Raw genomic sequence first — 24117 nt, 5'->3', positions numbered from 1 at the left:
TCGACAGGGAGGTCGAGCGCAGAGCTTCCCTGCCACCCTCGGACGCGTTACCCCCCATTACCTCTGACGAAGTTAGAGAAGTAATAGAAAACCTTCAACCTAAGAAGGCACCCGGCTCCGACGGCATCCGCAACCGCGCGTTAAAACTCTTACCAATCCAACTGATAACAATGTTGGCTACCATCTTAAATGCTGCTATGACGCACTGCATCTTTCCGGCGGTATGGAAAGAAGCGGACGTTATCGGTATACACAAGCCGGGCAAACCGAATAATGAAACCGCTAGTTACCGACCGATTAGTCTCCTCCCAGCGATAGGCAAAATTTACGAACGGCTCCTTCGGAAACGCCTCTGGGACTTCGTTACCGCGAATAAAATTCTAATAGACGAGCAGTTTGGATTCCGCGCCAAACACTCGTGCGTACAACAAGTGCACCGCCTCACGGAGCACATCTTAATAGGGCTAAATAGGCGTAAACAAATCCCGACCGGCGCCCTCTTCTTCGATGTAGCGAAGGCGTTCGACAAAGTCTGGCACAACGGTTTGATCTACAAACTGTACAACATGGGAGTGCCAGACAGACTCGTGCTCATCATACGAGACTTCTTGTCGAACCGTTCGTTTCGATATCGAGTAGAGGGAACTCGTTCTCGTCCCCGTCATCTGACTGCCGGAGTCCCGCAAGGCTCCGCACTCTCCCCGTTACTATTTAGTTTGTATATCAACGATATACCCCGGTCTCCGGAGACCCATCTAGCGCTCTTCGCCGATGACACGGCTATCTACTACTCGTGTAGGAAGATGTCGTTGCTTCATCGGCGACTCCAGACCGCAGTAACCACCATGGGACAGTGGTTCCGGAAGTGGCGAATAGACATTAACCCCACGAAAAGTACAGCGGTGCTATTCAAAAGGGGTCGCCCTCCGAATACCACTTCGAGCACCCCACTCCCCAATAGGCGCGTAAACACCTTCGCCGTTAGCCCCATCACTCTCTTTGACCAGCCCATACCGTGGGCCCCGAAGGTCAAATACCTAGGCGTCACCCTCGACAGAGGGATGACATTCCGTCCCCACGTAAAAACGGTACGCGATCGCGCCGCGTTTATACTAGGACGACTCTACCCAATGCTTTGTAGACGAAGCAAACTGTCCCTCCGTAACAAGGTAACCCTCTACAAAACTTGCATACGCCCCGTCATGACGTATGCAAGCGTAGTGTTCGCTCACGCGGCCCGCACCAACTTGAAACCCCTTCAGGTTATACAATCCCGATTCTGCAGGATAGCCGTCGGAGCACCATGGTTCCAGAGGAACGTGGACCTCCACGATGACCTGGAGCTCGACCCCGTCAGTAAGTATCTACAGTCGGCATCGCTGCGCCACTTTGAGAAGGCGGCACGACATGAGAACCCTCTTGTCGTGGCCGCCGGAAACTACATACCCGATCCTGTAGACCGTTTGGTAAACCGTCGACGTCGCCCAAAGCACGTCATCACGGATCCTCCTGATCCATTAACGGTGCTTTTAGGAAATACAAGCACCGGTCACCGTCCTCGCCGAACCCGTCGCTTGCGACGAAGGGCTCGACGAGCGAATTAACCCACAGACACAGCCCACTGAGTTTCTCGCCGGATCTTCTCAGTGGGTCGCGCTTCCGATCCGGTGGTAGATTCTGCGAAGCACTGCTCTTGCTAGGGCGGTGTTAGCAATTCTCCGGTTTGAGCCCCGCGAGCTCACCTACACAAGCTAGGGTACGCTGAAGTAGCCTCTCAAGGCTATCAGCATAGGTAGGAAAAAAAAAAAAGTAAGTCTCAAAGCCGGTAGCGATATTTGTGTTGTTTTTGTCTATGGGTTCCGTTAACCACTTAACACAAGGTAGGCCGTAACCTTTTACTGGTGGTAGGACCTCCTGAGAGTCCGCACGGGTAGGTACCACCGCCCCGCCTATTTCTGCCGTGAAGCAGTAATGCGTTTCGGTTTGAAGGGTGGGGCAGCCGTTGTAACTATACTGAGACCTCAGAACTTATATCTCAAGGTGTGTAGCGCATTTAGGTTGTAGATGTCTATGGGCTCCAGTAACCACTTAATACCAGGTAGGCTGTGAGCTCGTCCACCCATCTAAGCATGAGTCACAAAAAAAAGAAGAAAAAAAAAGCGACCCAAATTTCTGAACGCGTATTCGAAACTATTATAATTCGATGCACAAATTCCTTAAACATAATAATATTTTTACCAAAACTCCAGTGTGTCGTGTTTGTGGGAAGTTATAACTTCACTGAAATACACAAGTTGAGCGTTCGAATCGTGGTCGGCGTTATCCGCTGTCGTGAAATCTCAGCCGTGAGAGTATATAGAAATTTTGCTCAATTTATTTGGAGTGCTTCCGCTACGGCTGGCTTAGTTCAATTGAAGTTCGCAACGTTTTCCTCGCCTCGAAACTCTGAATTTAATGTTAATTATACATTTGTGCTGGTGCAGTTGAACTAGCGAGCGAGTTTGATATTGAGTTGTCGTTAATTAAGATGAGATTTGTATGTAGTTGCACCCATTCACCGACCTTAGTTATATTGTAGCGCATATCACGTCGGTATAGGTATGCGGTTTGAAATGAATTATTTTGAGGGAAATTTCCAGGAATAGAAACAATTTAAATCAAATCTAATGATCAAATGTTTTGTTTTTGGTCTATACGTACGTGTACAAGCAAACGGCGTAATTAGTTTTAACTTAGTTTTACCGGAGACAATAGACAACAAGAGAAGATAATTAGTACTATGGCTAAATTTAATCTCATTTTTCGAAATTCGCAATTCGAAAAATACAAAAAGATAAAGTTAAACCGGAAAAGCGTTCAGTCGCAATTATAAGAGAAATCACAGAAAATAAAAAGAATTAAACTAACTAACTGTGAACATTTATTTGCGCTTAGAAATATCTCGTACGTTCTAGAATTAAAATAATGAGAGAATAAAGAAATAAGAGAAAACTTAACATTCTATGTTGTACCTACACAGATTTTTTTTTAAGTAAATGAAAAAAAAATGGGTCGTCAATAAAAGTATAAGAGTTCTAATGATCCTTTTTGCTAGTATTTTATATCTAAGCGATAATCTATGTTATGCTAGAGCTTCGACTCGATAAATTATCAGAGCAAGATCTTCGGACTGTCTACCGAATCCACACTGTAACTACATTTAAATAATAAATACAAATAAATAAACACATTTAAATAATATATAAGCGATTTTCTATTTAGCATATAAGTTTTTTCGAACTCAGACAATGGTACTTCAAGATTTATGCGCGGCTCGAAGACAATGGATGTGTTTCAGTGATTTTATTTCTTTGGCGATACGAAAACCAGTTGAGCGAAGCTTGTGTCATGTATAAGCATATTGTGTGGACGCTTGTGAGTGTAAGTGAAATATAATTTACCTACTGTTGATCGAATTTGTTGGTAAAATATTCTTGCATCGGTGTTGTCTTTTTTTTACTGACCAATACGGACATGTTTTTTTATACTTTAAGCTCCTTATTTGCCCTTCCTTTATTCGCGTTTTCAGTATTCTCGGATTAAACAAAAAGAGGCCCAATTCATATATTCGCGGCTAAACATTTCCAATTGGTACTTCGGTATATGAACAGCAATTAAAAGGATTCCAATATGTAGGCATCCAAAATGAAGTCGTCGTGGCCTAACGGATAAGACGTCCGATGCATTCGTGTTGAGCGATGCACCGGTGTTCGAATCTCAGGCGGTTCTAATAAAATACGTACTCAATAAATGTTCACGATTGACTTCCACGGTGAAGGAATAACATCGTGTAATAAAAATGAAACCTGCAAAATTATAATTTGCGTAATTACTGGTGGTAGGACCTCTTGTGAGTCCGCGCGGGTGGGTACCACCGCCCTGCCTATTTCTGCCGTGAAGCAGTAATGCGTTTCGGTTTGAAGGGTGGGGCAGCCGTTGTAACTATGCTGAGACCTTACAACTTATATCTCAAGGTGGGTGGCGCATTTACGTTGTAGATGTCTATGGGCTCCAGTAACCACTTAACACCAGGTGGGCTGTGAGCTCGTCCACCCATCTAAGCAATAAATAAAAACGAATATCCTTTGTAAACGCGCTTTACCACATTCTCGGTTTCTGTATTCGCGGCATATTTACGGAACATATATTTTGCGAATAAGAAAGTTTTACTGTGTAACAAAAAAAACTTACTTTTTTATTGCACTAGATAGATAGTCGTTCTATTGTATTAAAAGATAGGACCGCCATATTCGAATTGTTATTTTCTTGGTTGTCAATAAAGAGTAATCTATCTATTTATAGCTATAATGCCCTACAAACGCAGATCCATGGCAGCTTGGCAGCAGAATTAAGCAGAATGGTTTACGTTCTCGTTCGGACTCTGAATGCTCCCTACCACTATTAATTAAGCAGTTTTTTTTTAAATAGCTTTAAGCCATATTCACAGATATTGCAGCAGATCCAGAATACGTTCAAGGACTTTATCGAATTAGACTTCTTTGTTCATCATCTTGTTGAATCAGTTGTTGAATCATCTTAGTCCTCGGAAAAGGCAAACACTAAAAGGTCAATTTAATCCTTCTTCAAACGAGGCTTGTGGAGAGTATTAAGCGATAGGCAGCGGCTTGTCTCTACCCCTGGCATTGCTGAAGTCCATGGGCGACGGTAACCACTCACCATCAGGTGGGCCGTATGCCCGACTGCCTACAAAGGCAATAAAAAAAAAAAAAACATTGTACTATCCAGTCACTAGTGCATTCGAATATTGTAGTTTCAATCGTGTTCACTAACAAAAATCAACGCAGCTAGCTGTGTTTTAATACGCTTTTATTAGCTTCAGACGTATGTACGTTTGTAACGGAATCTTTGAACATGATTTTGACCCCCTTCAAAACGTCGGATTAACACGAAATTTGGTATATATACTCATTAAGGACCGATGACAATTCAATATTAAAAAAATAATTAAAAAAGTTTGAAATTTAACTAAAAAATTAAAAATAAATAATAGTTTAATATACTAACAAAATCCGCTTTATATTATTTATGTTAACGGAAATGTATGTAATCCGTCATTGTATATAATTCCTAGGAAATGTATGTAATTCTTAAAATCGCACGGAAATGTGTGAAATAAATTATATTATACTTACACATTACACATTTCCTAGGAAATCTATACATTTCCTAAATAGCAATCGGAAATGTAAAACATTTAAGATATTGGTGGGTACGCGGGGACAGCGGGACGAGTCTTGCACTACGGTCAGTTGCCAACTTGCAATCCACTGGAACCGGCCAGGGATTTAAGAAGTGCCTTTGCAAGAAAAACTGTGCTACATCAAGATGTCTGTGTTTTAAAAATAAAGTATTATATACTTCCAAAAGCCATTCGAGCTTACCCTGCAAAGCTATATGGACTGACAAAGTATTATAATATAAAGATTTACTTTTATACTTTGACATTTATAATTATTTAATTACCAGACTGATTACTTGCCAAATGAAAATTTGATTTTATACGAATAAATATAAGTTGATTTTGTGATACGTTAAAATTTAATAGATAGTTGATTTTAGAAGTTTTAATTAGTAAGATAATATGAATATATTATTATTATTTTACGGTATGACTGTTACCCGATGGTCTCAATAAGTGTTATATTAAAAAAATATTATTAACAACGTGTTTTATTACAGAAAGCATTTACTTTATACATTTCCTAATACGATATTGGAATTATATACAATTCCGAGGAAATTTATACATTTCCTAGGATATATATGTATTAAATAGTTTTTCAAACAATATTTTATACAATTCCTAAATAGTATCGGAATTGTACACATTTCCTAGGATTTGTATACAATTCCTTGATTTCATACATTTCCAATAAAATTTATACAAAACACGTTTTTTAATTGGGAAACGAAACAGAAATACAACAAAAAAAAAGGTTAAGGAACTTGAAAATTTATCAGCGAAATGAAAAGCTCGGGAGGGAGCAAACACAGCTTTTTCATTCGTTCGTATCTTGAAAAAAACTTAACTAACAACGCAAGTTACACAAAGCACAAACGAAGAAGTTCACAAAAAAAACAAAAAAAACAAAAAGAAACTCTTAATATTGAACTCTTTTAATTTGTCTTTTGAAACTTCGGAAACTTCCCAATGTTCTTCTATGTTAAAATGAATTTCCAATACAATATTAAAATAGGGCTGTTATTCTATTTTATTGACAGTTTAATGGAATCGAATTTTGAAATTATCATGGACCAATGACACTTCTAGACTTTTTGAATGCAATCGATCGCCGACATATTTCCGGCCCTAATCAGGTTAAGTCGTCATCATCGCCCATATTCACAGATATTGCAGCAGATCCAGAATACGTTCAAGGACTTTATCGAATTAGACTTCTTTGTTCATCATCTTGTTGAATAAGTTGTTGAATCATCTTAGTCCTCGGAAAAGGCAAACACTAAAAGGTCAAATCCGATAGTAACTTATTCGAATCTCAAGCTTCGAATCGCTACTTTATCAGGGCTGCCAGAAACATGCGAACAACGAACAAGTATATCTAAGCACCGAATTCAACATACAGTTGCCCAAACAGGATCAAAGTGAACCCCGAGAAAAAGAACCTAGACGTAGTAACCAAAGAAGCCGAAGAGTCAAAACCAAACTGAAGTCAGCCCATGGTGTTGAACAATCTCTTCAAACTACGATTAAAGCTGAAGTATGGCTCTCAAGAAAAATAGAAGTTCATATTATTCAGATAAAATATTCACGTTGCTTTTCGACCGCTATGACATGTCCTTATTGGAACGTGGCTTGTGGAGGATACTTAGCGGTAGGCAGTGGTTAGGCTCTACCCCTGGAATTCCTAACATCCATGAACGACGGTAACTAATAACCATCAGGTGGGCCTTACGTTCGTCTGTCTATTTTTGCAGAATTTTGGTAAAGGAAAGCAATAAGCATCATGCGGAGTGAAAATCGCAATTAACAAATTACGGTTCTCTTGGTATGTCACCTAAAAAGGAATCCACTTGACTAGGTGATCCACGGAGACTTAGAGGTAGACCCAAGATAAGGTGGAAAGATGTAGTGCTGAAGGACAAAAGGGAATGCAATGTTGCTGACCAGGACGTCGAAGAGCAAAGCAGAGGAGTAAACTAAGGAAATCTGACCCCACCACCATGTGAGATAAATAGCTAGAAAGAGGTTGTCTTGGTACGTCATCATTGGGAAACCGTATTGTGTATGATGCATGATCGTTTCTAACACGCAAGTCTCACACTGTTGAACACATTAGACACGCCTACTGTAACCTAAGCCATACAAAATTAGAGCTCAGTCATTACGTATTATTAGAAAATATAATATCAAAGTTGTCAGTAGAACATAACACAAATTACAAATCTATGAACAAAATGACCAGTGTGATTTTGTGATGGCTAATCAGTTGTTGAGTTAATGTATAACACCTGGCCGAGTGGTGTCAGCCCAGAATTATGGCATTCCCATTTTTTGTGATCATTGTATTTTTTATATTTTTTATTGCTTAGATGGGTGGACGAGCTCACAGCCCACCTGGTATTAAGTGGTTACTGGAGCCCATAGACATGTACAACGTAAATGCGCCATCCACCTTGAGATATAAGTTCTAAGGTCTCAAGTATAGTTACAACGGCTGCCCCACCCTTCAAACCGAAACGCATTACTGCTTCACGGCAGAAATAGGCAGGGCGGTGGTACCTACCCGCGCGGACTCACAAGAGGTCCTACCATATGTATAAGGCGTATTGTATAAGGCGATTTAAGCATTTTGCGGAGTCTTAGTTATACATCCGTATTGTGTGCCCGCCAACGGCATTTAATGGTCGGATCTCATGAGTGAAGAACATATTCCTACCTATTTCTGCTGCAGTATTTCCATAATTTCATTACATAAGCCTCTTGCATTACATAAGCCTACATAAGCTTACTATTATATAATATCCTTCAGCCTCGTACATCTCTTTGAGTCCTGATTATCTCTGATGAGCATGTGGGCTTTCTATAATGTGTCATTTGAAAACTCCATATGCCATTGGTTCTACTTAATTCAACTTTGAAGTGTTTTAAGATAATCTTTTTTTTATAATTCTAAAAATAAAATTATGCGAAGGTATTCTAAATATGCAGTAAATTAAACCCCTATACAATTTTTTTTATGAAGAAACTCATTAAGGAAACAATCATAATTTAAATTGAACGCAAAGAACAGCTATTAGAATTCACACCTAATATTATGCCTCTATTATTATATTGAACAACAAATACATAGAAGTGAACAATGTCCGAAATGTTATTTGCGTAATATGTCTATCAAAAAAGATTATACGAAATGTATGTTTTCGATAAAATAAACAAACAAATATTATCGTCGGATCACTTTCCCGAGGTGTTATGAGAAGAAAAACAATTGCCTTCAGAAAACGAATAACAATAAAGCTAAAATTACACATACATTTATTATTAAGAACAAAGATATTCTTATTTCTATCACTGTTCGTATTTACTTAGATTTCATACTTGTTTGGCTTATTTTTGTCACCGTTCCTCGTTTAAGTAATAACATGAACATATTGTATCAAGAGATGTTGAATTGAGATCACGACCGACCTGGTTTCAAAGGCATGACTGAAACTTCAATTGGATATGGATTGATCCCGGCTCCCTGTTGCGTACATTCACAATCGAAAATTCATCTGGATTTGTAATAAGCATCCCTCGTCTTTGTTTCATGAGCGTGATATGATTCAACTGACTGCGCAATCGACTTTGTGATTCTCTCCCACTCGATCCGGCGTTAAGCCATCTCTGTCGCTATACTGAGCTCGGATACCTATAGTGTATACTCCGTAGTGTATACAGTGTTGTTTACAGTACACATAACCTGTGCTTTACTTGAAAACAAATTATTTTTTCGTAATATTTCATTTTATCATTATGACATATTTAGTTCCTATCACAATCTGTTCTTTTCTGCATATTACTTTTACAAAATAATGTCGATGTTCTCACATCTGCCAGGCGTCCCGTGACGGCTCACTTTTTTTTTTGTATTTTAAATCAATATTAACCGTTAAATAGATTAGAGTTTAAAACATATAAATCATTTTTAAATTTTAAAGATATTTTACCTGTTTTATTTGAAACGGGATTGCGGGAGAGACTTTAATTTTCGTTGCTTAACTTCTGCGGTATCAGCTTTTAGGAAAAAGCGCTTGGTAAAATTCGGCCGTTAAAAATTTTGTTTGTACGAATTTTTCGTTAGTAAACAGAATTGTTTGGATGAAAATGCCTGTGCTCATTGTTTGTTTAATCTTTAGGCCTTTTTTTGTACCGTTCTTGTTTAAGCCAGCTCGAACTAGAAACCTTTTTCCTAATTATTCAAACTAGTGGTCCCACAGTAGTCGAAATTCAACTATAATTAACTGAAATTTTAAGTTTATACATTATTATAGCTCTATTGTCAAAGACTATTAAACTTCTATAATCATAGATTTCGCCAAGACTAACTACACTGTAGACAAATAATATTAAAGACAAACAATATTAATCTATTCTCAATTTGACCACAGACTATAAACAAAAGTTTGACAATAAACAAAGAGTATATGCGTGAGTGTGTCAAATACATGGTAGTGTGCGTAATGCTTTATTTATTTATTTAATGTATTATTAATGCATAATTAAAAACAATTTTAACATTCTGCACTCCTTCTCTATATTCTCTATAAGTGTGGGAAGTTTCATACTCCTCCGTCCGCGCAATTTTCGTAATAAGATGTACAAAGTTTTTGCCTCACGTATTAATATATAGATTGATCTCGCTTTTAATGATGTTGTTCAACAATGCTAAGCTAATTCTGCAATAAACTTACTTTCGTATTTTAGGGTTTGGTAGCTACCTGAACCTTAACATTACAATATGCTTGGCCACTTTATGCGAAGTGATTTCGAAATTGTAATTACACTCAAAACAACTGAAAATTGCATTTCGTGTCCGTGGTCACATTTAAATACTATTTAAAAATGACGTTAAAACTTGTTGAGGGGAAAAACTTCTTTTTAATTGATCTCGAAAATTTAACACAAAGTATTTTCGCCACGGGAATAAGCGGGGTAGTGTATAACTAATTGCAATGTAGTAGCTAGTTTATATTAGATGATGCTAGGGAATATTATAAGCCCACAAGCATACGTATCAATATTCTGGCATTACATTTCGCTTTTAAGGGATGGGGGAGGGGGGGGGGGTGATTAACCGCATGTGTAATATAAATATTTGTTGGCTATTTTAAAAGTGATCCTTATATATGTGATATGACAACTGATTGGGGCATCTCCCATGGATATAAAGATGGTAGGGGCATGCTCACATGCTTCTCGGGTGTTACCTACTTATTCGTACAGAATATGAAAACTTAAAGCTCTAAATAAAAGAAAAAAAAAACGAAATACATTTATAGCGTTTGAAAAATTTTAATGACTAAAATGAATTTTATAGTTCACAAACCATAAATCGGTGCACGTTAGGCTGTTTTGATAAGGCTCTCCGCACACAATCAGGATTTATAGTCATAAAGTTTTGGCTATAAAATTGTAGTTGATAAGGTTTCGGTCGCACTGACCGCGTGTAAAAGCTTATTGAAGAGTAGTTAATGTCTTTGTTTATTTTTAATTTTTTTATTTATTTGGAACTCGCTGTTTATGATCTATTAAAATCTAAGTCTCAAGAGTTAAAACTATTTTCTTTCATAGCTCAACACTTCCCGGGAGGAAACTGTTGCCGTAGTAGCTGAAACTACTTCACAAACGCATAGTACGCTTCGTACGTACATTCATGAGCGATGTACTATTTATAGAACGAAAAAAATAAACCCAATAGTCCCAATTTAGTTTATCGTAGCCAAAAAATCGCTCAAAGACCGAATCACCATTTATAAATTAAATTTAAAAAAAAACCGTTCTGATTTTCCGATATTTGAGACGAGGTCACTCTGTTTCTCGTCGTTGCGTCGATAATGTGATGTGTTGAGGGTATCCGAAGCCCATTGGTCCCGCCAGCGCATTGTTCTTCTGACTCGGGGCGTTCTTCCAAGCACATGACGAACGAAGTGACATCCCAGTTTATTTCGGAATCAATTCGCATCCAAATCCCGCGGTCCGATACGATTTATTATAGCCTCGATTCGCGCACCGCCAACTATGACGTATTTGAAATACAAAACATACAAACACAACTCAATACGGTTAAAGAGTTTGATAATTTTTTACGAGCGCTCATTTCCGGATCGCGGTCCGCGTTTTAACTGTGTGTTTACTGAACTAACAACGCTTTAGAATTCGTAGTTGGCCGTTTATTGTTTTATTGACTTCCTATGATTTTAAAGGCTTTTTAATGTATCATTTTAGTTTGTTCGGATATGAGGAATCCGAGTTTTATTAACGCAATTTAGCTGCCTAAGCAGTCGCGAGTATTTAATAGCGTGTTAAGATACATTCACTTAACCTAGAACACTGTTGCGGTACGAAAGGCGTATCAATAAAATTTTCAATGCTACCTACTTTACGCTTGGCATCCTTTACGTCACCGAAATGCTCTCTGTCAAATTTGACAGTGACGTTTATGATATCATTGAATTTGTCAAATTACGTGCACTATAGGATAGAACGATTTTCTAGAAAATCCGAAAGAAATGAAAACAGAATTAAATGAAAATTTGAAAAGAATCGAACATTTCAAATTTCGCTGTACTTATTTTGAATTTAAACCTTTGCATCCTTTTTTTCGAACATAATCCGTTTAATGGATGACCTACAAATAGACTGCTATGGACTACAGAACAGCATGGGTTTTGTTTTATTAATACTAACGGCAAACGAGCTCCGTACCACCTGTGCCTACTGGAATACACACGCATCACGTTATCGCACTAACAGATCTTCAGACATGAGACCAAAACTTCGAAAGATTGAAATTTTGATTTTTGTTCTAAAAACGATCTAATTAACAAAACCTTCGGAAAGGTTCACGAAATTCTCCAATCTAATGTATATTCGAATTTAGCATAAACTCATTATGAAGATATTGGTTCACCGTAATGCGGCTTTGACTGGGCCATGCTTAACTTGAACGTTATTATAAACTCAACGATCTCGAGTGGCCACTCACGAAAATGTTTGTAAGAAAATATTTTGGCCTATTTAAAACGCGGTATGCCCTCGAACGAATTACTGCGATTTGGTTTAAAAACACATAATAATATAATAATAATTATTTATTATTTAGTTTATAGGTATCGCGTGCAAAAATGAAAAAATATATATATATAGAACCAAACGAAACTTTAACGAAATACACGTCTTCTTCCAGAAGATTCTCTTTTAAGAACGTCAAACGAACACGAAGCTGTACTAATAACTGCCCACAGAATATGTCGAGTAATAATTAGCAAATGAATCGAAGACGCTTGTCTAATTAAAACACGTGCAGAAAAGCGATTTTAAACTTCGCGATTGTTCGGAGGGTCGCGGAAAATTTAGGGCGTTTCAAATTTGCACACACCCTGTATATACGACCCTCGCTTAGAGAATTGGAGTACGCTATACCAGGGAACGAAACTTCAGAGCCCTTACTACTATAACGAAGTTGATAAGAGCAAGATTTAAATGACTGTTCCATTTTTTTTTCTCTTCTACAGACGACTTCAAAGAAGGCTTGCAGATAATTATAATATAATTGAAGTTTCGATGAGACGAGAATCGATTCCTCATCTCGAACCGGAACTACTTCGCGGCAGAAATAGGCAGGATCGTGGTAACTACCCGCCTAAACCCCACTACACCATCAAAGCTATTGATTCTATCAACAATGTGCGAATCACCTTTTAGATAATTTTAAACAAGCTATGCTGGACAAAAGGTTTAGCGAAAAATAGCGGATTGGCTGGTTTCGATGGTGACGATACGCGTCGCCTTTTTTTTTCTACCTAAGCTGATAGCCTTGAGAGGCTATTTCAGCGTAACCTCAACTAGTAGGTGAGATCACGGGGCTCAAACCGGAGTGATGCTAACACTGACCCTAGCAAAAGCAGTGCTTCGCAAAACCTCCCACCGGATCGGAAACGCGACCCACTGAGAAAATCCGGCGAGAAACTTAGTGGGCTCACGTCGCCTGATGCACAGCGAAGGAAACACAGCATGCTCGTATAGAATAGCGTGCTATAATAATATGTTCGGACAACCCTAACACATGTTCACGAAAGTATTCCACCTTTACGAAATATACTTTTAATCTATAGACATGCAAAGACAAAAACAGTTAAGAAACAATCTCATCTGTCACTCGATCGATTTTAATCGCTTCTTTTCGTAGCTATTCTTGAACTGTAGTAGGGTTATCAAAAAGAGGACTATTTCTTTTCTACAAAAAAATAAATAAATAATAATACGTAAAGTGAATCTAGACTTTGAAAAGTACCTGATTAATGTCAAATTTTAATCGAACAAGTACATAAATCGAATAAGTACATAAATACAATACTTGTAATATTATTAACTAGCTTTTGCCCGCGACTTCGTCTGCAGCGCACGCAGCGGAAGCTCTCAAAATGTAAAAATAACCCCGACTTTGAAACATTCTTTATTGGTCCTCGGCTTGTATTGGTACTAGCCTTCCTCGATAATTGTAGATCCTGAGATGAGCGCGTTCAAACAAACAAACTCTGCAGCTTTATAATATTAGTATAGATTTGTTTAGTGTCTCTTCCTTGAAGATGTGCGCTTTACATTCTACGATTCACAGTGTAGGAGATATTGTTAATACGATTCAATCAAGATTTTATTTTTATTTTTTTATTGCTTAGATAGACGAGCTCACAGCCCACCTGGATTCTGAATTCGATTTCATGTCACATTGACGTTTACATGATGGTGATAACTATATTCTGGCATCTTAATTTCCGCAGCGTATTCAGAATATTTTAATTATTGCTTCTTAGATGGGTGGACGACCTCACAGCCCACAGTTAAGTATTTACTGAAGCCGATAGACATGAACAACGTAAATGCGCCACCCACTTTGAGATATAAGTTCGAAGGTCTCAAGTATAGTTACAACGGCTGCCCCACCCTTCAAACCGAAACGCATTACTGCTTCACGACAGAAATAGGCAGGGTGGTGGTACCTACCCGCGCGGACTCACAAGAGGTCCTACCATCAGTAATTACGCAAATTACAATTTTGCGGGTTTTCATTTTTATTACCCATCCTATTTCTGCTGTGAAGCAGTAATGTGTTTCGGTTTGAAGGATGGGGCAGCCGGTGTAACTATACTGAGACCTTAGAACTCATATCTTAAGGTGGGTAGCGGCATTTACGTTATAGATGTCTATGGGCTCCAGTAACCACTTAGCACCAGGTGGGCTGTGACATGTTCCACCTATCTAAGCAATAAAAAATAAAAACTTAAAGATTCCCCGTATTTCCATTGTTGTATTTGTTGCTTGAAAAGATCACTAGATTCATGTATATGTGTACGTGATACACGCGAACTAATTAAGAATGCCATTGAAAACTTTGATATTGCTTTATAAAAATTAAAAGAAATAACAGTTACATAAATCGTCTTCACGAAAAGTCAACAATACAAAATGCGAATTACAAGAACGTAACAGAATTGACTGTGTGAAATCTGTTGTGATTAAACTTAAGAAGCTTTGCACTCATTCACAGACGGGAGCGTTTCGTATTAATTGAATTATTTTTTCACAATCGTATTTATTTTGCCGCATAGTAAATAAATAAATAAATAAATATTTACTAACAGTCACGCCACGTTAACTGGTCCCGTGGTAAGTTCGTAAAGAACTTGTGTTACAGGTACCAGATAACGGAAATAAATGTAAGATTTTTATTATACACATACATATATTTAATATACATCCATAACCCTGGAAAAGACATTTTTATATTTATCATACAAATATCTTCCCCTGACGGGATTCTAACCCGCGTCCCCCTTTTGTAGTGACCCTGTCACTTACCACTACACCAGACGGCCGTGAACGAGCGTTCTGTGTAAATTGTTGAGAAGCAGTCAATACTTCGAATTCACATCTCGGGTTGAGTTGGCGTCAGTGATGTATGTAGGTAGGTACGTGGCTTTCCGAAAATCACTCCACACCTCTAATTAAAACTCGCTCACTCATTCACAAAAATAAAACATGCGAATGTATTTCTAAATAATCGAACTATTTATCACTACATAGTATAAAACAAAGTCGCTTTCTCTTTCCCTATATCTGTGTGTCCCTATGTATGCTTAAATCTTTAAAACTACGCAACGGATTTTGATGCGGCTTTTTTTAATAGATAGAGTGATTAAAGAGAAAGGTTTATATGTATAATAACATTTATTAAATAGTGGAGAAATCAATAATAAATTACAGTTTCCGAAGCGAAGCGAGGGCGGGTCGCTAGTTTAATATAAGCTTTAGTGTTTTATTTATTTTTTGTTAATTACGAAAACGTCAAGATTTCTTCGTCCCAAAAGTGTACATACAATTATTTTTTTATAGAATACTTTATGAAGTTTCGTCTTTAGCGATACAAAGCGCAATTAAGCCTCTCCTACATCACACACTCTTTCAGATTCTTTCACTGCCCTTGTACCCGCGATTACAGTACATCATGGCTTGGCTTTGCCCCTGGCATTGCTGATGTCCATGAGCGACATTGACCACCCACCAACAAATAGGCTGTACGCTCGTCCGCTTACAACGTTAACATAAGCAAGTTGACGGCAAAAATGAATTTTACGTATCGCAACCACACTTCTCATTTTTTTATTGCATATTCTATTCACGGACCAATTCACGGACCACCTTATTTTAAGAGTAATATTTTTATTTTATTTTAAGACTGACAGATTGTGAACCACCGTCCAACTTGAGACTCAGGATCCATACCTCAATTGTATGGTAATTATGCAAATTGTTTTTTTTGCAGATTTCATTTTTAATCCTTCATCGTGGAAGACATTCGTGAATTAGAACTATGTAGAATCGGTAGCTGCTTGCGGGATCTGGGATACGGCAACGATACGCGGGCCGTCTTAATCATTAGGCCACGATGACTTTTAATAAAATCCACATGGCTATTAAATTTCATGTGAACACGTAACAAACATATTGTTGAAGAGGCACTGCGAAATTTGCTCTATCATAATCCCACTAATTTCTCGGCAGATGAATATATAGATTTACTGACCTATGAATCTCACATGTCCGATGACCTTAGCACTTCATCGATTCCCATACGAATTCAATATGCTGTTTTTTTTTCCGAAGGCAAACAGAGAACATTCGAAAACACGTCGCCATTAACTAGAGCAAGTTCTTATTACATAGCAGTTTGGCTGTACCCGTGGTATTCTTGATGTTTTTGGGCAAAGGTGTTTACTTTTTTTTATTGCTTGGATGGGTGGACGAGCTTACAGCCCACCTGGTGTTAAGTGGTTACCGGAATAGTGGAAGACTGTGTGTGCTCGCGTCTATCTAATAAAAGAAAAACGTTTCTAGCTGTAAGGCCGGATACGTCACGCGGAGCCAATAGTAAATAGAAATTAAAGTCAGTGTCTTCTATAAGTAAGTTCTATGACGTGAAAATATAATCGAGACGCTGTCGTCTCAATTAATTTTATATATTCCTAAAAAAACAAATATGTACGTCTTTGGTATTTTTATTGTGTTTGCAATCAGCAAAAAGTTTTACTTTCGGCCATATTGTATTTTGTAGATACCTACCTATTATGTAATTGCTTGTCAAATATTTATCACGTGCCTCAATAGCGCAGATTAACCAAAAAAAATTGTTAAGAACTTCTAGAATGTTACAAAATAATAGTTAACGATTTAGTGAGTAAATATTTAAAAAAAACTTAATCTTGATTTTTATAAATAGTTTTAAATTTAAGTAAATCTGTATCGTGTATTAACTAGTCTACTTAAGCCTAAAATAAAAATGGTGTCTAAAATCACGTATCTATAGTTCTAGAACTATTTACGTCAAATACTACAGAAGATAGTTAAAGTTAAAAAAAAAACAAAGCTTGCTACAGATAGTCAGAAACGTCGGTTGCAAAGACACATGCTTATCTAACTTAACACCAAATCAAAACAAACGCAAAAAATTCCAATTTTTATGAGTCATCTCCTATTAACCTCATAGTTAAAGAACGTTTGCGGCAAATTCAAAAGAAGGAGCCTCCACATGGTTTCCCGCAACCAGAAGTCTGAAGTTAGAACTTTGAACGAGCTTCCTGAATAGCTTCAACAAAAACTTCGACAAAGTGAAAGTGTAAAAAGCGAAGCGATTCGCTTTGGAGAGGCGTTAACTAGAAGAGGAACTTCTTAAAAAAAATAACAACAACAACAACAACAAAAAAAAAGACGCTTCAAAAAAGGTTTAATACAGCAACGAAAAATAACAGTAGCACATACTGTACTCGACTCGGGGCTAGCACTTTACGCGGTTCCAAACATAAATTTTATTTATCGTAATTTTACCTCTCCGGTGATCTGGCAACGTCGCGCGTCCGTATGCCGTCAGGCGGTTTTACAATACGCATTCAACTGTTCGAAAATTTAACGCGGCACTGTTCAAGACCGACAGACATCTGAGAGGGCGACCGGGTAATGCTGAGCCGCCACGCCTCCACAAGGCAAACGTCCAATCGCGCCTCGCCGTATATCGATCTGTGGTCGCGTCGAAAAACGCAAAACTATACTCGTCCTTTTCTGGTTTCGTGAAAGCCTAACGCTCCGAAAGAGCGGTCGAAAGCGGTATCGTTTGAAAAATCTTTTGAATTTGGCGCGCTCGATTCCGAACTTTATCTTCTTCGCGTAGAAAACGTTTTCGATTTACACATCTAACCGTTTTACAAGCTAAAATGACGTATGTGATTTGGAACGTAGACTGTCTCCGATTGTTTGACTGAGTAAGTTTGCACTGTGCGATTTAAATATTTACAAACGTTCCACTTCAAAATGACACGTCATTATTCTTTAGTCAATCGAAATGTTAAACACAACTAAAGCCAATAAAATACCAAATATTTCATTTTTCAATTTTTTTTGGAAATTAAATAGAAGCTTTGTTATTATGAACAACAAAAATGCTTTAAGTAACATTATTTTTAACTTAAAATTTGTACTAAAATTCCCATATTAATTTCATAACAAATAAAAGTACCTATAAGAAATCGTTTCAAAATTATAACTTGTTCTATTTACAAACATTGTTTTTTCAATAACGTAAACTTCGACTATTGTTGTTCGAAGAACGTAAAACGTCAAAGCAATTGTTAAGCGATAACCCGAACACGATATTGTTACATCACCTTCAATCTAAATCTTAAACTAACAGCAGCAAGATGGAAATTGCACTGTACGAGCTAAATTGGAGGTCTAATATCAAGACAATGCCTTAGATCAAGCACGTAATCATTGGAAGCCACGACGTTGTCGCGGCGATATCAGGAAGCCAAACTTCGCCTTGCGAAATAATCTATTAAAATATATTTCAAACTAAAAAACAATTATAATTTTCAGAATTAAAATTGCATGAAATTGAAGGATTTAAATAACCAATCAAAGAAGTATCTGATTAAAAACAAACAATTAATATGACGACATCTCAACTCCGAAGAACGTAATAAGGTAGCTAGTGTTACCAGCCATACCTACTAGATATCTAGGTATAATTAGGAACTTTTTTCGATAACTTGTACTAGTTAATTGTAATATTATTTTATTAATAGTTAATTCGGTTAAAATTGAAAATAATATCGATTGGATGATCATAAATTTAATTAAATTCACAAAAAAAGATGGACATTGCTTGTTTGTTCTAATTGAATAAAATATATTATTATCTTTGACCTTTTCATTTAATATCGCTGCTCCCCTTTCGACATTGTGTCTGGATCCCAATTGTGTTGTATTACGGCTATCTCGCCTCTAATAGAAGTGACTACCATTACCATCATTACCATGATGTTCTTGTCCACTAATGGGCTCTTCTAAATAAAAATCTCTGACCCCGGATTTCTGAATTTCCTGCCAAAGAGAATCGTTATACTAAAAACCATTCTTCACAGTGAAAAACCGCAATCATAATACGCCCTATCACAAGTACTGTAAGTTCGCACGTTATTAATTCACTTCAAATCCTCGTAGGAGCCTTGGAGATTCAAAATAGATTGCTAATAATACCTCCCACTTGGGCTGGGTTGGCGAAAACGAGAACACATGTGGGTATAAGCCCACATCCATCTACTGAAAGGCGGGAAATTCAACGCAAATATTATTGCCAATCAAAGAAGTTCTAAAATTATTTCGTATTCAAAGTCAACGTAATGATTTTTCAAACATTTCTATTAATATATCGTTTGATATCAGCACTGCCTACAAATCTTAAAAAACGCGAATGTTCTTGCAAGCTCTTGGAAATATCTATAAAAAACAATTGAATTACATACTTTACAAAGTTTTATAAAAACCTTAAAAAGTATTCGTTGTTGAATTTTAAGCAAATGAAAATTAAGTGAGACGCTAAAACAACAAACACGAGAGAAAAACGAAATTAAATGGACACAGATCGAAATTGCACCATCTTTAACCAATGAAAAGATCAAGTGGATACTGCTGACCTGCCTACGTATGGCGCAACCCTCGCATATTAGCAATGAAATTGGGACTTTGATCCTAAAGAAAAATATAGCATTTACTACCCAAGCAATTAGTTCTGTCCGGCCAATAACAATGTGGCCCTCAATCGGGATTCCAACATGGTAGTGCCGGTTATTAGGCCGTATTAACAAAGACAATGACGATGCCAATCTAGTACAGGTCACTCGTATTTATTACGCAAATCATTAGCGTACGTAATCTAACAATTGGTTGTATTTGACACGTTCACGATGGCCCCACGGATTAATTGCACATTTTTCTGTAGTTCAGCTATAGCAATATTTGTAAGCCCATTTGCGAAGCAGTTCTTCTTGAGTTGTTAGGTCTCCTTTGGAGGCACTCAGGCAGCTGTTAGGAAATCCCCCCCCTCCTGATTGAACCTTTGCTCGTCCACCTGTCCTGGTCAATCTGGAAAGGCCTCTAGGGCCACCACAAATTCCTAATTCATAAAAAAGTTGTAAGATACTAAATTCGATGTATTTTCAATTGTTTGATATAATTTTATTCACACTGCCTCGAAATATTGCGCTCATCGCACAGTCCGTTTTCAGAAAACATTTTTTTCAAGTACCACCCGACTCTGGGATGAGCTCTCTGGGAAGCAGTGGCTGCTAGATCCAAGGGCACCGACGAAAATTCGCCAAAGTTTTCTAAGGCAAACATAACAAATTTTGAAGTCGTCGTGGTCTAAAGGATAAGACGTCAGGTGCATTCGTGCACCGGTGTTCGAATCCCGCAGGCCGGTACCAATTTTTCTAATGAAATACGTACTCAACAAATGTTCATGATTGACTTCCACGGTGAAGGAATAACATCGTGTAATAAAAATCAAACCCGCAAAATCATAATTTGCGTAATTACTGGTGGTAGGACCTCTTGTGAGTCCGCACGGGTAGGTACCACCACCCTGCCTATTTCTGCCGTGAAGCAGTAATGCGTTTCGGTTTGAAGGATGGGGCAGCTGTCGTAACTATACTGAGACCTTAGAACTTATGTCTCAAGGTGGGTGGTGCATTTACGTTGTAGATGTCTATGGGCTCCAGTAACCACTTAACACCAGGTGGGCTGTGAGCTCGTCCACACATCTAAGCAATAAAAAAAAACTCTTCCCATGTTAAGTATCGCTAGCAAACCTATTCTCATTTAAACGTGCCCTAACAATAATAAATAACTAAAAGCATTTCACGAACTATGCCTACGCTGTACGCGATAAAGGGCGTGAACATATTAATATCGGAAAGCAACAGAAACGCCGCTGCGAACCAAAAGATAACCTTTCGTACGCCGATAACGAAACACAGATAAGAAACATTAATAGCGCCATGAAAAATTACAATAAAACTTTTGTATTTTAATTAACCAGCACGCTCCATATCTACTTATGTATTTATATAATATAGTTCCGGAATACTAAATTAGAACAGCGCCCCTAGCGGCAAACGTAGGCAAATTTTCCAACTCCATACAAGTTTGAGTTAACATTTACGCTTTCGAGAACGTTAAAAAGCTCGCGCACTAAGCACATAGGGCTGTCCATTTTCACCTTTATAATAGATCATCTTCTACAAGTAGAAAGAGTCACACAATTTCAATGTTCCTAGATTTTATTCGTAATTTATTATCAACAACAACAACAATAAATGAAACAAAACGTCATTCTGATGTCAAAAAGAGAGCTGTCTAATAAAGATTTAAGATCATAGATTGTAGATTTTTTGCAGAAGATAAAATAAAATAGCTACTAAAAAGGTGAAGAGAGAATGGGAATGAAAGGGGTCTGTCCTGATTTTGTGGTCCAAACTTTCAAATGTTTTACTCTTATGTGACTTAGATGTCCGCGAGCCAATAATGGTCTTAAGATCATATATTTATAATTACATATTTACATGTACATACTAGGTGACTTAAACAAAATAAACTAATTTGAGAACTATAGGTATTCACGTTTTTCATTCGATTGAAAAGAAATGTTCTTTGTTGATGAATCGTTTGATAATTCAAATATCACATCAATATATGATATTTTCACTATCAGAATATGACTCTTTTTTTTTTTTTTTCCTACCTATGCTGATGGCCTTGAGAGGCTATTTCAGCTTACCCTAGCTTGTGTAGGTGAGCTCACGGGGCTCAAACCGGAGAATTGCTAACACCGCCCTAGCAAGAGCAGTGCTTCGCAGAATCTACCACCGGGTCGGAAGCGCGACCCACTGAGAAGATCCGGCGAAAAACTCAGTGGGCTGTGTCTGTGGGTTAATTCGCTCGTCGGGCCCTTCGTCGCAAGCGACGGGTTCGACGAGGACGGTGACCGGTGCTTGTATTGCCTAAAAGCACCGTTAATGGATCAAGAGGATCCGTGATGACGTGCTTTGGGCGACGTCGACGGTTTACCATTCGGTCTACAGGATCGGGTATGTAGTTTCCAGCGGCCACGACAAGAGGGTTCTCATGTCGTGATCTTCTCAAAGTGGCGCAGCGATGCCGACTGTAGATACTTACTGACGGGGTCGAGCTCCAGGTCATCGTGGAGGTCCACGTTCCTCTGGAACCATGGTGCTCCGACGGCCATCCTGCAGAATCGGGATTGTATAACCTGAAGGGGTTTCAAGTTGGTGCGGGCCGCGTGAGCGAACACTACGCTTGCATACGTCATGACGGGGCGTATGCAAGTTTTGTAGAGGGTTACTTTGTTACGGAGGGACAGTTTGCTTCGTCTACAAAGCATTGGGTAGAGTCGTCCTAGTTAGTATAAACGCGGCGCGATCGCGTACCGTTTTTACGTGGGGACGGAATGTCATCCCTCTGTCGAGGGTGACGCCTAGGTATTTGACCTTCGAGGCCCACGGTATGGGCTGGTCAAAGAGAGTGATGGGGCTAACGGCGGAGGTGTTTGCGCGCCTATTGGGGAGTGGGGTGCTCGAAGTGGTATTCGGAGGGCGACCCCTTAATATGACTCCTTTAGTGGATCGTTATATAAAGAGTCACGAACGTTTCATTGAGGAATAGCAATCCCGTTTATTGTTTCAGTGTTGCAAAGAACTTCGCTATGACTAGTGAAGCGATCCACGATCAATGATGTTGCCTTATTTTCCTATATAACTTTCCGAAAGATAAATTGTTTGTTCGACAAAATGTGATCCGGACTACATTGAAAGCAAAACTCTCCATAGCTCCCATATTAGATTCCAAACGGACATAACGATTCACCCACCCACTCTGTGTAGCGGGTACCTATCACAAAGCACAATATATTTGAAAAATGCATGAACCTTGCTAACGACATTTTCAAGATAACCTTACATATATACAAGTTCCGAATAATAACATTAGGACCGTCGGTCTACCGAGCAATTTCACGCTCTCGATAGAAGATCTTTCCTTTGTTGCAACTCCCGAGCTAAACGAAGAAAGTAGGTGCCAAAAAGAAATTAAAAAAAAAAACTTATACGTGAATCATTTAATAAAAGCTCGAGAGGACGCGTACCATGCATGACAGCGGCAAACATCTTTATTTTATTTCATACATTTCAAAGGATCAAAGAACTATTCATTTCAAACAAACAATAAGATGTGTTACTGTACATAATATATAATTTTGTAGAGAATAATCTAATACATGTAAACCTAAAGAAGAATGATTCTTTTGATACATAGGTTTTTCTCTATAATAAACTCGATAATTATACTGGTGACAGGACCTTTTGTGAGTCCGCACGGTACCAGCCTATTTCTGCCGTGAAGCAGTAATGCGTTTCGGTTTGAAGGGTGGGGCAGCCGTTGTAGCTATATTGAGACCTTAGAACATATATCTCAAGGTGGGTGGCGCATTTACTTTGTAGATGTCTATGGGCTCCAGTAACCACTTGACACCAGGTGGACTATGAGCTCGACAAATATCTAAGCAATAAAAAAAAGCGAATAGTTATAAAATAAAGCTAAAAATACAGATAAAAGCAAATATTATGTAGGTACTACATTGGATTCAAAGAACTCGAAAATTTTTTATTATGTCAATAGATAATATGTCAAATCAAATAGAACCGCGATATAAAATAAAAAACAACCACATTCTCAACAAATTGAAATTTTCATTGAAATAAGCTTAGGGTTGTGGAGTCATTTTTTTTGTTCCCATAATTAAATGAGCGCGTTAGGGCGAGTTCACACGAGCGTGGCTGCAGCGCTGGCGTCAGATGAATGAATGTCGGTGGGCCATGCCATTCGCCCCGGCTTCGGATCGTGGCTCACCCATAGACTAATTATTACAG

The 24117-nt window shown here is 38.2% G+C and overlaps 1 protein-coding gene across 4 annotated transcripts in view; it reads right to left on the bottom strand.

The window, feature by feature from the left end:
- The window catches only part of ap (apterous), a 51055-nt gene extending 33248 nt beyond the window's left edge, over positions 1–17807 (bottom strand). Inside the window, exon 1 of one of the 4 annotated variants that reach the window (XM_028179808.2) lies at positions 17666–17807. Coding sequence is in view for 1 of the 4 variants with exons in the window: in XM_089727473.1 (XP_089583599.1) it covers positions 17666–17727 (62 nt within the window). In the remaining 3 variants the exon portion in view is untranslated. Of the gene's footprint in view, positions 1–16367; positions 16601–17665 lie in introns of those variants that run through there. The other 3 variants (XM_089727466.1, XM_089727473.1, XM_089727469.1) reach the window with 3 other exon arrangements.
- Between the last annotated feature and the right edge of the window lie 6310 nt (positions 17808–24117).

Source organism: Bombyx mandarina, chromosome 01 (genome assembly GCF_030267445.1).
Source record: "Bombyx mandarina strain Sakado chromosome 01, ASM3026744v2".
NCBI classification, from domain to species: domain Eukaryota; kingdom Metazoa; phylum Arthropoda; class Insecta; order Lepidoptera; family Bombycidae; genus Bombyx; species Bombyx mandarina.
The sequence above is the reverse complement of the archived record's forward strand: the minus strand, read 5'-3'. Positions and strand labels throughout refer to the sequence as shown.